The sequence below is a fragment of the Trachypithecus francoisi genome, unplaced genomic scaffold, assembly GCF_009764315.1.
Source record: "Trachypithecus francoisi isolate TF-2019V2 unplaced genomic scaffold, Tfra_2.0 Lachesis_group12, whole genome shotgun sequence".
Taxonomy (NCBI): domain Eukaryota; kingdom Metazoa; phylum Chordata; class Mammalia; order Primates; family Cercopithecidae; genus Trachypithecus; species Trachypithecus francoisi.
The window spans coordinates 88,841,485-88,855,191 of NW_022681457.1; the positions used below are offsets into that span (position 1 = coordinate 88,841,485).

At 41.3% G+C, this 13,707-nt stretch overlaps 1 protein-coding gene across 8 annotated transcripts in view; it reads right to left on the reverse strand.

Moving 5' to 3' along the window:
- Positions 1–7,324: 7,324 nt before the first annotated feature.
- LOC117092889 (protein argonaute-4) overlaps positions 7,325–13,707 on the reverse strand; it is a 53,383-nt gene continuing 47,000 nt past the window's right edge. For 3 of the 8 annotated variants that reach the window (XM_033227135.1, XM_033227133.1, XM_033227131.1), the window contains one exon: positions 7,332–11,721. In XM_033227135.1, the coding sequence (XP_033083026.1) occupies positions 11,613–11,721 (109 nt within the window). In that variant the 3' untranslated portion in view covers positions 7,332–11,612. Of the gene's footprint in view, positions 11,722–13,707 lie in introns of all 8 variants that reach the window. The other 5 variants (XR_004440951.1, XR_004440950.1, XR_004440952.1 and 2 more) reach the window with 4 other exon arrangements.

Below are 13,707 nucleotides of genomic sequence, written 5' to 3' on the forward strand. Positions count from 1 at the left end.
TGCACTTCCTGTGGTGCAATATAAAACACTTTGCTGGTGTCCTTTGTTGACATAGCCTTCCTCTTCCTCATCCTCTTTCTCCCACTAAACATGTAAGTCTCAAAAGCATGAAGAAAACCATCTATTATTTATCTTTGTAGCCCCAGTGCCTACCACAGGGTCAGGCAGGACATAGATGTTCAGTAAATGCTTACCAAATAAATTATGACCACATGATTTCAGTCTTGAAAAACAATGACTGCTCATTATGTGGCAGTTAATGCAAATAGCAGAATATAAAATCCTAAATATATTAACATTACAACTATATAAAATGTTATGTGTTGAAAGGTAATATGCAAAATAAATTGTCATTGCGTTTGGGATCTTTTTTAACAAGAATTTTAAACTCTTCATTACTCTTAATGTATGAATTCTCTCCCCCACGCCCTGACACACACTTGGGGTTGGAGGTTAATATCATATGGGACACTGAGACTCTGAAGGCAGCTGGAGGAAGAAAACTAACCACAAGACAAACCAAGCCCAAATAAATGCCAATGCAGGGACCAGGAGGCAGGGCAAGGAAAGAGATCACAAGGCCTGGAGCTCGGGGATAAATGAGACAGTATTACCAGGACAGCAAGGTTTAGGGCAGAGAGAAGTTTGAGCATTGCTTCTTTAAGTATCTGTGGGAGCCCTGGATTTCATTTGTTTACCATACATTAAAGAGCACCTACTGTATGCCAGACACTGTGTGTTGGTTTCACAAAGGTGAATGAGACAAAGTCCTCAGAAGGATAATACAAAAATCCTCAGGCCTATTATAGTAAAAGTATTGCAAATCAAAGACAAAAAGAAGATACTAAAAATTACCATAGGAAAAAGGGAAAGGAGCTTCCAAGGAGCTGAGAGTTCAATTTCCAATAGGACAATAGAAGTGGAAAGACAACAGAGTAACATCTTCAAAGTGCTGAAAGAAAAAGTCATCAAACAATATTACTTATCAAAATTGTCCTTCAGAGATTAAGGAACTAGAGCCGGGCATGGTGGCTCATGCCTGTAATCCTGACACTTTAGGAAACCTAGGTGAGACAATCACTTGAGCCCAGGAGTTCGAGACAAGCTTGGGCAACATAGTGAGACCCCCATCTGTACAAAAAAATTTTTAAAAATTATGAGCTGGGTGTGGTGACGTGCACCTGTAGTCCCAAATACTTGGGATGCTGTGGCAGGAGAATCTCTTGAGCTCAAGAGGTTGAGGCTCCAGTGAGCTATGATCACAGCATCACACTCCAATCTGGGAGACAGAGAGAGATCCCATCTCAAAAACAAAACAAAACAAAACAAAAATCAAACAAAAACAGGCAAAAGACTTGAATAGACATTTCTCCAAAGAAAACACATAAATGGCCAGTAATCACACTAAATTATGCTCAATATCACTAACAATTAGAAAAATGAGAGTCAAAACCACAATGAGATACCATTTCACATTCATTAGGATGGTTATTATTGAAAAATAAAAACAACAGAAAATAACAAGCACTGATGAGAATGTGGAGAAATTGGAACCCCAGCTACCCTACATGCTGGTAAGAATGTAAACTGGTGTAGCTGCTATAGAGAACAGTATGGCAGTTCCTCAAAAATTAAACCTAGAATTACCATATGAGCAGCAATTTTGAGTATATGCCTTAAAGAAATTGAAAAGTGGCTTTGAAGAAATATTTGTACACCCATGTTCATAGGAGCATTATTCACAATAGCCAAAACACGGAAACAACCACAGTGCCAAAGCCTGGTTAATGGATTGTGGTCTATTCATACAATGGAATACCATATAGCAACAAAAAGGAATACATCTCTGTTATATACAACATGGTTGAATCTCATAAACATAAAATTGAGCAAAAGAAGCCAGAAACAAGATTCTATTTATATAAATTCAAAACAAGCAAAACTACTTGTGGTGTGACAAATCAAGATAGCCTTTTATGGTTTTTGTTCTTGTTTATTTGATGCACAGCTTTGACCTCCCAGCTCAACTGATCCTTCCACCTCAGCCTCCAGAGTAGCTGGGACTACAGGGTATGCACCACCATACTTGGCTAATTTTTAAATTTTTCTGTGGAGACGGGGTCTTGCCACATTCCCCTTGCTGGTCTTGAGTTCCTGAGCTCAAGGAATCCACCCACCTAGGCTTTCCAAAGTGCTGGAATTATAGGCGTGAGCTACTGCATCCGGCCTTTTTTGTTTGTTGTTGTTGTTGTTGTTGTTGTTGTTGTTTTTTCATAGACAAGGTCTCACTCTGTTGCCCAGGTTGGAGTGCAGTGGCTGTTCACAGGTGTCATCACAGTTCACTGCAGCGTTGACCTTCTGACCTCAAGAGATCCTCCTACTTCAGCCTCCCACGTAGCTGGGACTACAGATTTGTGCCATCACACCCAGGTCAAGACAGTGGATAGGTTTGATTATGGTGATGCATATGCTCAAACCCATTAAATTGTAACATTAGATATGTGTAGCTTTTCTATATCAATGACACCTCAAAAAACTGTTTTAAAAAAAGATAGTGGTTATCTTTGACCAGAATAGGTTCAGGTAGTGACTCAGAAGGGGTCCTGGAGGGCTTCTGTTTTTAAATCTGGGTGGAAGTTACATGGATGTCTCTGCTTTGCAAAAAGTTGGGCTCCACACTTAAGATCTAAATATTTTACTATACACATACGTCAAAAACGTTAGAAAAGGCAATACAGTAGAGTCTTCTCGCACTCTTTCCTCTTCTAGTTTTTTTCCACTTGTACATCAGATCTCATTCCCTCCAACTTCCTTCAAGTTTGCCCTCTATTGTGCGTCTTTTCTCTTTCCAGTATTTCCAGTTTGTCCCTCTTTACTGACTCCTTCCCTAGTGCGTAAATGTGCTCAATCTCTCCCATTCTGAAAAACGAATCATTTCCTACCACAGCTAATATCAGACTTCATTATTTCCCTTTATATCCAACCTACCAACTATAGTACTACAGGTTCTTCAGATCTCTGTAGTCAAGCTTCTGCCTCTCCAGCCACAGATATTGCTTTCACCAGGGTCACCTATAACTTCCTTGCTGCAAATTCCAATGGAAACTTTTCAGATTTTGTCTTTTTAGATCACTATTGGATAGTTAGCTACTTCCTTCTTCTTTGTAGCTTATGTATATGTGTTTTCAAGCCTTTATGTATATGATTGCATTTAATCTTTCCAACCCTGGGATGTAAGTACTAGTACTATCTCCATTTTATGAATAAGAAAACTTGAGTCTAAGAGAGGTTAACTTGCCCAGTGTCACACAGCTAACTCCTACATAGTCCATCCTGTACATACTTGATTAAATGCTCTTTTCCCTTGATTTCTAAGACAACTTGTTCTCTTGTATCCATTTGTCCATGGGTTTTGTTTCTTTGTTTTGTGAGACAGAGTCTCCCTCTGTTGCCCAGGCTGGAGTGCAGTGGCATAATCTCGGCTCACTGTAACCTCCACCTCCCGGGTTCAAGTGATTCTCCCGCCTCAGCGTCCTGAGTAGCTGGGATTATAGGCGCCTGCCACCACGCCCAGCTGATTTTTGTATTTTTAGTAGAGATGGGTTCTCACCGTGCTGGTCAGGTTGGTCTTGAACTCCTGACCTCGTGATCCGCCCACCTCGGCCTCCCAAAGTGCTGGGATTATAGGCGTGAGCCACTGTGCAGGGCCATTCATGTTTTACTTCCTTTGGACATCTCTCTTCCTCTGGTCTACCCTTTAAATATTTGTGTTCCCTAGGACTCTAAGTTTTTCATCTCTTCTTGGCCTGCGTGATCTTTCTGGGCACATATTTGAATGGTTTTAATTACCACCTATGTATTTACGGCTTCCTATCTCTTTCTCTAGTCCAAAGGCACCAGCTCTCATCTCCAGCTTGTACAAAACTGAACTTACCACCTTCCTCCTTCCTAAAAATCATCTTCTTCTCTGTTCATTCTCTCAGTGGCACTGTTTTTTACCCAGCTGCCCAAGCCAGAAACCTGAGAGCCCTTCTAATGAGTCTGCCTCCTTCCCTCACTCTCTGTATCCATTTTGTCGCCAAGTTCTGTGTTTTCTATTTTCTGACTACCTCATGTGTTCATTCCTTCTTTCAACGGCAGTATCACTGCTCAGATTCAAGCCTTATCATCTTTTGCTTGGCTATTGCAATAAAAATTGAACTTCTCTTTAGCAGAACTTCAGCTTCAACCTAGTCACAATACTGCTGGCAAAATTAACAGATTAGAGTCTGTTATTCCCCTGTACCTATGTGATAAACTCTAAACTCCGTGAAATGCCATTTAACTTCTGTCCTGTCCTGTCAGGACCTGGTGCCTGCCTTGCGTCCCATTCCTCCCTCATCCCTTATAATCAAAAATTACTAAGATTACTTATAATTCAAACATATCATGATCTTTTTTTTAACTTGTCTTTCATATTTGTATTTCCTAGCACATCGTAGAAACTCCAGAAATGTTTATTAAACTAAATTTATTTTCTTTCTTCAATTTGTAATATAGTTGCTAGTTTTCTTCCAACCCATCTACCCCTGATTTTGTCCCTCTTCTCTTTAAAGACTTGCCACTGGCTGGGAGTGGTGGCTCGTACCTATAATCCCAGCTACTTAGAAGGCTGAGGATGGGGGATCATTTGAGGCCAGGAGTTTGAGGCCAACCTGGACAACATAGCATGATCTCATCTCTTAAAAAAAAGTCAGCCTGAGCAACAAAGTAAGACTATATCTCTACAAATTATTATTTTTTAAACTAGCTGGGGATGGTGGCACGCTCCTGTAGTCCCTGCTACTCAGGAAACTGAAGCATGAGGATCGCTTGAGCCCAGGAGTTTGAGGTTCAGTGAGCTATGATATAATACCACTGCACTTCAGCCTGGACAACAGAGCAAGACCCGGTCAAAGAAAAAAAAAAAGACTTGCCACTAGCTTCTGGAGAATAGTCAACACAGAAGAAATCAGAGGCAAGAGACAGAGAAAAAGAAACAGAGAACCAAAAGGGACACATGCCTTGTGATGGTGCTGATCAGTCTGTCATTCCCCTACTTCCTGGCCACCGTCCCCCTAACAGGAGTGGGCCCACAAGCCATTCCTGACTGATGTAACACATCCCCCAGAAATTCAGGGATGGACATGAGCATGACACAAGTGGTGGGGGGTGAGGTGGGAATAAGGCCATTTGGACATACCTGAATCATACAAAATAATGAGGTTTCTGACCGGGTGCGGTGGCTCATGTCTGTAATCCCAGCACATGGGGAGGCTGAGGTGGGCGGATCACCTGAGGTCAGGAGTTTGAGACCAGCCTGGCCAACATGGTGAAAGCCTGTCTCTACTAAAAATACAAAAATTAGCTGGGCGTGGTGGCGCACACACCTGTAATCCCAGCTACTTGGGAGGCTGAGACAGGAGAATCGCTTGAACACCAGGAGGCAGAGGTTGCAGTGAGCCAAGATTTCGCCATTGCACTCCAGCCTGGGTGACACCGTGAGATTCCATCTCAATAATAGTAATAATAATAACAACAACAAATTTTCTATAAAAAAAGAGGGATCCTATCTCCCAAAGAAGGAGTAAGGGAAAACATTTGACCCGGCCTATCAGTCACTTTTTATTGGTATCTTTATCCCAGCAACACTGTTTTTTCTATTTTCTGACTACCCCATGGTTTCTGACTACAAAATGATTAATCAATAACAAGATCTTTCCTTTAATTTTACAAGGAAAAATTCTTGAAGCAGTATTGATACAGTGCCCACCAACGCTCTGTTGCTGGGATGAAGATATCAATAGAAAGTGACTGACAGACCCGGTGCAGTGGCTCACACCTGTAATCCCAGCATTTTGAGAGGCCAAGGTGGGAGGATGGCTTGAGCCCAGGAGTTTGAGACCAGCCTGGGCAACATGGCAAAACACCATCTCTACAAAAATACAAAAATTAGCAGGGCATGGTGATGCGCACTTCCTGTAGTTCCTGCTATTCAGCAGGCTGAGGTGGCAGGATTGCTTGAGCCTGGGAGGTCAAGGCTGCAGGGAGCTATGATCGTGCTACTGCACTCCAGCCTGGGTGACAGAGTGAGACCCTGTCTTAAAAAACTAAATAAAAAATAATTAAAAAAATAAACCGGGCATGGTGGCTCACGCCTATAATTCCAGCACTTTGGGAGGCCGAGGCGGGCGGATCACGCAGTCAGGAGATTGAGACCATCCTGGCTCACATGGTGAAACCCCGTCTCTACTAAAAATACAAAATTAGCCAGGCGAGGTGGTGGGCGCCTGTAGTCTCAGCTACTCGGGAGGCTGAGGCAGGAGAATGATGTGAACCCGGGAAGTGGAGCTTGCAGTGAGCCGAGATCGCACCACTGCGCTTCAGCCTGGGCAGCAGAGCGAGACTCTATACTCAATAAATAAATAAATAAATAAAGTGACTGACAGATAGTAGGCACCCAGTGTTGTTAATCTCGCTGCCTCTTCCTCCATCTCATGCCAAATTAGAATGAATTCTTTGAATAATTAAGTTTTTACTCTTCTGTGTTCCCAGCACCTAGGCAGAGCATGGCATGTACCGAGTTCATGATAATTTTTTTTTTTTTTTTTTTTTTTTTGAGACGGAGTCTCGCAGTCGCCCAGGCTGGAGTGCAGTGGCCGGATCTCAGCTCACTGCAAGCTCCGCCTCCTGGGTTTACGCCATTCTCCTGCCTCAGCCTCCCGAGTAGCTGGGACTACAGGCACCCGCCAACTCGCCCGGCTAGTTTTTTCTATTTTTTAGTAGAGACGGGGTTTCGCCGTGTTAACCAGGATGGTCTCGATCTCCTGACCTCGCGATCCACCCGTCTCGGCCTCCCAAAGTGCTGGGATTACAGGCTTGAGCCACCGCGCCCGGCCGATAAATGTTTGATAACTGATAAATATGGAGGAGATAGTACACAGATGGAAAAAGCAACTGCCTTCTAGTAGAGTTATATGCAGAACTTTCTCCTCTGGCAAACTATAAATTCCCTAAGGAATTGTCCCTGCCATGACTTAGCAAAAGGGCTTTGCTGGTGAGAATTGTTCTAAAGATGAGACTGGATAGCCCCAGGTTGGATGAATTGGAGCAGCTTCTCCTCTGGAGAAGTTAAGTCTTATAAAGTGTGTGGCCACACTGCCCTCTGGAGACTGCAGATTCTTCTCAAGCATTGCTTAAATAGATCTTCCCATTGAGAGCCATATCCAGAACTCTGATCAATCTTGTAAAAGTTTTCATATGTGAAGTGTTGCTGAAAAGCTCTTCTAAAATTCTCAAATAGCAATTTCTTTTTTAAAAGTTTTATTTTAGTTTTAATTGACACATAATAATTGTATACCAAATAGCAATTTTTAAAAATAGGGAGTCCCAAGAGTTAAAAACACAAAGTTTTTTCACTGTTCTTTGTAAAATTTCTCATACAGAGGAAATTGTTTTTAAAAAGCAACCATGTATGTTGCCATTACAGTGTACTGTATACTTATTAGACAATTGACAGGAAAAACAACTTTTGGCACAAGAATGCCAATTTATTCCTTTTTTGGACACATAAACACAAAATATCCCTGCAGGCCAAAAAAAAAAACTGCAAAATTTAAACGACCATCATCTTATCTCAACATGAGGATACAACCCCTCCCTTAATAGTTTAGAAAGTACCTCGTATTGCTAGAGACATACATCCAGTCCAAATTTAATAAAATACATTTTAAAACATTACAGGTCTAATAATATAGAAACAAAAATCACACCATTAGTCAAATGAACAAATGCAAACATTTTCAGCCACTAGACATAGAAAGAGCATGAATATGTCAATAGCAAGGCATAAGAAAATGGTTAATCAATAACAAGATCTTTCCTTTAATTTTACAAGGAAAACTTCTTGGAGTTGAAACAGTATTGATACAATGCCCTCAGCCTCCACTTTCTTAAAATGAAAGCAGAGCTACCACCTTGCTATTGAGCAAGAAAATATTACAGCACATTCACAAAAGGTCATTAGGACAGGGTGGAGAGGGTGAGCCTTATTAAACAGTGGATTATATTTTCCCACTCTAAGGGTAGGCAGCTTTGCCAGGTAGGTAAGCTCTGATAGAGGCTGGGCACCAGATCCTAAAACACAGACCATATAGAACATGTCTGCTTGAAAATCATCACCTTTGGAAGCAGCAAATAGAATTTACAGTAAGAATGAATATGTTCTGCTGCCCAGAACGCTGGCTGCATTAAGCCAGCTAATTCACTTTATAAGCCATTCAGGATTCAACAGCTAACAACACCACCACCAAAACATAATCGGTTCAACATTTGGGTCATCACCACTCTCTTAATGTCCCCCCTTTTTTTTTTTTTTTTGAGACGGAGTTTCGCTCTTGTTGCCCAGGCTGGAGTAATAGCTCACTGCACCGTCCACCTCCTGGGTTCAAGCGATTCTCCTGCCTCAGCCTCCCAAGTAGCTGGGATTACAGGCATCCACCACCAGGCCCGGCTAATTTTTTGTATTTTTAGTAGAGATGGGGTTTCACCATGTTGGTCAGGCTGGTCTTGAACTCCCGACCTCAGGTGATCCACCCACCTCGGCCTCCCAAAGTGCTGGAATTATAGGCGTGAGCCACCGCGCCCGGCCAATGTCCCCACTTCTTATCCCCAAATTATTATTCTTTAGCATTGCTACATTTAAATCTTTCACACCACATGACAGTGCCTAAACAGGCTGCATTTAAAAAACAAAAACCAAACCAAACCAAACAGCCTAAAACTACTTCTAGAGAATGCACACCTCCCATTGATTGACACATGCGTAACGACTCAGTCAGTCCCGAGGGGGTTACCTATTGAAATTGTCAAGCCGAGTTAAAGTAAAACCATGCATTCAGACTTGCTCGCAATCATATTGCTGCAACTCTGGTTCTGCAGTGATTAGCTCATCAAGATTCACCCCTCAGCACGTTTTTGCCAATAATCCCAGTTCTTCCAAATTTCTTTCCTTTTGTCCAAAACGACAGCATTGCACCTTTAGTGGTACTATTTTCTATAAAAATAGGCCTCCCGGCTTTTCTTCCACCACCACACTGATATACCCCAGCGTGCCAGGACTGACTGAGGTCTTACAAGCTGTATTGTTCGAGGTCGAGCGTAGAGCAAGACAAGCTAATCAGGGATTTTGGAACATGGCCTTGCTCCCTGCTCCATACATGCCAGGAGATGGTGAGAAGTGACGCTTCTTCTGTGCATTATTAATAAGCAAGCCCGAGGCACTCAAGTGCAGGTGTGGTGCCCGCTGGCCAGCCAGCCAGCCACCAAGAGTTCTTCACATCTTGGATTCCTGCGAGTCCTCCTTCTCCTAAAAAAGCTTCCGTTTTTTCCTCCTCTTGGATCCAGAGTGGCCATGCTGAAGGGTATTCTCTGTGCTCTCCCTGAACAAGTGTGAATAAAAGCAGCAGCCAGCCCCTCACCAACATGTCCTGATTTGTATTATCCAAGTGAGGTATTTGCAAAAAAAAAAAAAAAGGAAAATTTTAAGAAATTAACATCTGCCATCTCTTCACTCCTGGCTACGTTGTGCTTCAGTTACAGAACTTGCTTTTCATCCCACTATCTGCAGGGATTAAGGACGTCTGCACTTATCTTAATGAGCAACAGGCCTCATCGACATTATAAAACTCTCTCTCAGAGACCAGGCTCATCAGCAAACACAGGTGGCGCCATTGATCAACAGCACATGGAAATGTAAACTTCAATGTATTTACAAGTTTATTTAAATGACTGAAGAAAAACAGTGCTTTATATTGCTGGGATTTTGAGAAGGCTAGTTTATGAGATTTGAAACGTCTCATGAGTTCTAGCAAACACCCTTCACCATCATTTCCCCACCAGCAGTTTCCAGGCAGGGGAGGCAAAACTGTTTTTACCCCATTGTGTCTATCTCTTTCCCTAGCGCCTTCCTCAGCCATATGGAGTGTGGCTCCAGGCCTTTTATCCCCTTTTCCATCCCTCACTCCTGATGTCCCGGATAGAGAATTACAAGTCAGTAAACTCTGGGCTGGGAAACACTGGCTGGAGCTACCAAGACACTATGTAACTGTTGTCCATTCACAAAGTATTATCTACACTACATACAGAATACATTTTCCCCTACATTTTAACTGATGCTCGCTTTAGAGCAACTCCCTTTGTTGGGACGAGAAAGGAATCCCATCTCCCTGTGAGTGGAATTCAGAATCTATTAAGAAAAATCAACCTTTTCCACACAGTTTTAGTTTAATAAAAGGAAGGAAAACCCACCAAGTACATTTCAGGTCGAAAGAGAAGCAAAAAATTTATACTGCAAGTAGTCGTGTGAGTTACCTTGATTCCCAGGAAAAGAAATTTTAAATGCTGGTACATGTTTGCAAGTTGCAGCATCACTCAATGTACCTTAAGGACTGGCAAAGCCTTTCCAATAAGGAAGCATCCTGGTTCTAGCTTATTTTAAAACAAAGTGACAGGACACCAACTGTGAATATAAAACAGGTAAAAATAATTCTTCAAAAAGGCATGGAAATATATGTCTTTTCTGATTGGTTTCAGAAATTGCCAGATTATGATATATAAGAAATAGCTGATAAAATCATACCGAAGTCTCATCTAGAAAACTACATTGTTGGGGAAGGAAGAGGAGAGACCTTAAAAAATGTTTATTGCCAAAGTTAAGTTTCTATGAGAAAAGTTGAAAAATCATTTAGATCTAACAAACCACACAGCAGCATAAAATGGGCACTTTTGAAAACTTGGAAAAATACTAAAAGCAATTTTTTTTTTTCAAATAGGGGGAAACATGAGTACTTTTATCATGGCAGTGTTATCTCTGTCACCGTGACATGCATTACATCTGTTTATGTCACACATTCACAAAAGTCGACCAAATAAGAGAACTGCCTGTTTGAATCTGCAGCCAAATATAGTGCAAATTGCCTGGCAGCGTGTACTTGCACCAGCACAAGTCTGCAGAGATCAATAAGATAAAGTAATAAACCTAATAAAACTCTGTAACAAACTTTCAAAAATTAATGCTCATTAAAGGCATTTACAGTGGCAAAGTCAGAAATCTTCATTAAAAAGTCTATGGACCCACACAATTAAATAGTTACACTGAACTGAAGTAGATTGTTTGGTTTTTCTCTCCCACTTATGCATACACCCCACTCAATGACTACAGAAAAAAGGAATAATCTTCTTTTCTAAGACTAGAGGGATGCGGTGAACACCACAGCTAGCAAAATATTCCATAGAAACCCTTCTTGTAAAGTCCTTTAGAAAGTTCAGGCTGATCAGCCTTTGCACATTGAGGTAAAAATTCAGTCCAGTGCATCAGAAAAGATAATCTATGAGTATCTATTACTTTAAAAAAATGGCTCAATTTTGTTGACGCATCAGACAGTGCTGCGAAGTATAGATTCAGTGCAACTATTCCAAGCTGCTGGTAGAAGACCACCTGAAGTCAACTTGGCTCGATCTAGAGGCGGTAGGCATTTGAAACATTTTGAGGCTGCATGGGGTGCCAAATTGGTTGAGTTCTTTTTCTGAGACTCTCAGGCAAAATACATCGTGTGCTGGGTATCATGGTGGATTTGCACAGCCTTAGCCAAGGCCTGAGGATCCCGGCCGTTGCTCTGTCCTGACACATGACTGCCTTCCGCACTGTAAAGAGAATAAAACAAAACAAAACAAAGCAAAACAAACAAAGAAACAAACAAAAAACCAACAACAACAACAACAAAAACAAAAAACAGGTATAACAGAAGACCACTTCAAACTTCACACATTTCAAATAGCACAAACCGTACTAGATTCTAGAATATCTTAGGCTTAAGCTTTAGCTTCTTGAATAATCTGTTATGGTCCTCTAAACATCAGTTGGCTCAACTGAACTTCTTTAATGGGCTGCTGCAAGAATTAAATAATATAATGTCTGCAAAGACACAATCCTTAACAGTATCCATATAAAGATTTCCACTGCCCATTATGTCTGGCTAATTTCTTTAGGCTTCAGTCAAATGTCATTTTTCCCCATAGAAATCTTCTTTGACTTTAAGGTCCAGGTCAGAGCCACCTGGAACATGCTTTCACAGAATCCTATATTTTTCTTTCATGGTACAATTGAAATTAAATTATTACTTGGGTAATTATTTATTTTCCCACTGGGATATAAACTCCAAGAAAGCAGCAACTTTGTCCACCTTGCTCACCACTGTATCCTTGGTGTCTAGCACATAATACCACAAAGTCTCAATAAACCATTAGTTGAAGGAAATTCCCAGCAAATGCTATTGTGCCACCAGTCTCTTCTTTTCTTCCCCTCACTAACTGTATAACCTTGGAAACATAATAACTCCTCTGAACTTTAGTCTTTTGGAGTAACAACAACAACTTCTAAACATACTACTTAAGGATACCATGTGATATAAAGGGCTTGACAAGCTGTTAATATCCATTCCTCTTCTGACTTTCTCTTTAAGTGATTATTATCCTTATCATCTAGACTCAAAATCTTAGCCATCTTTTACTTCACCCTTTCCTCTGACACGCATATCCAATTAACTGTTAAGTCCTGTCTATTCTATCCTAGGAACAGCATTTACATTTAACAAACAGTCTTGTTCTAACATACTTTTGCAGCCTCATACCTGCTTGTTCCCCTTTCCTATCCTCCAGCCAAAGAAAATTTGCTACTGTACAAACATGTCACTTGCTTTCTCTCCTTGTATCCATTGTTCCCTCTGCCCTGAAAATTCTTTTCTCTTTTTTGTAGAGCCAAATTCTACCCATCCAGCTATGAAATCTTCTCTAAAAGCCTCTCCTCTGGTGTCCCACTGCACTTTTATCTGTACTGACTTGGGCTACTTGTCAGTTGTATATTTGCTATATTGTCTCCCGTACTGAAACATAAAATCCCTGTGGACAAGAAATACGTCTTACTCATCTTAGTATTTCTAGCACCTAGTACAGTACTGGGCACGCAGTCAATACCTAATAAATATGCCAAATAAATGAAAGCACATTACAGAATGGAAGGTACAAAGCCACAGCTGGACGTGTTCCGTAATAGTGTATTTTCAACCCTTACAGAAATAGACTTGCAGTGGAATGTCTACTATTTAGCAGCTGAATTCAGACTTGGGGAAGAGCCCAGAAACTGCTACACTTCACAGATGGTCATTTGGAAAAGAAAATTAATGCAGAGAGCTTGTTTAACTATTTAATAGAAGCTCAGGAATAGGTCAAAATATCAGATTCTCTTATTCTCCGAAGATGCCTACTTGAGAGTGAGAATGGTCTGTGCCCCCACTCTCACATACATATCCAGGTTCACTCTGGGGTATTTTTCCAGAATGTACCAAAAGCAAAGGGAACTGGTCAGGCCTCCTCACTTGCATGAAGTGGAATCCACAGCCCTGTGACTGCTTTGACCGGAGCCAGGGTACTGTGTTGACCACTTTTTGAGGCTACTTAGGACCTGAGCAGAACTGAAATGCATTTGGCTCCATGGGAGAACCACAAGCAGCTCCAGATTAAACTCCTTTAGAGATACAATGCAAGTATAAACAAGCCTAAGCACTTCTTGGACCAAAAGTCACATTACAAGCTCTCAGAGGCACATGCAACTTTATATGGTCCTTATAATTT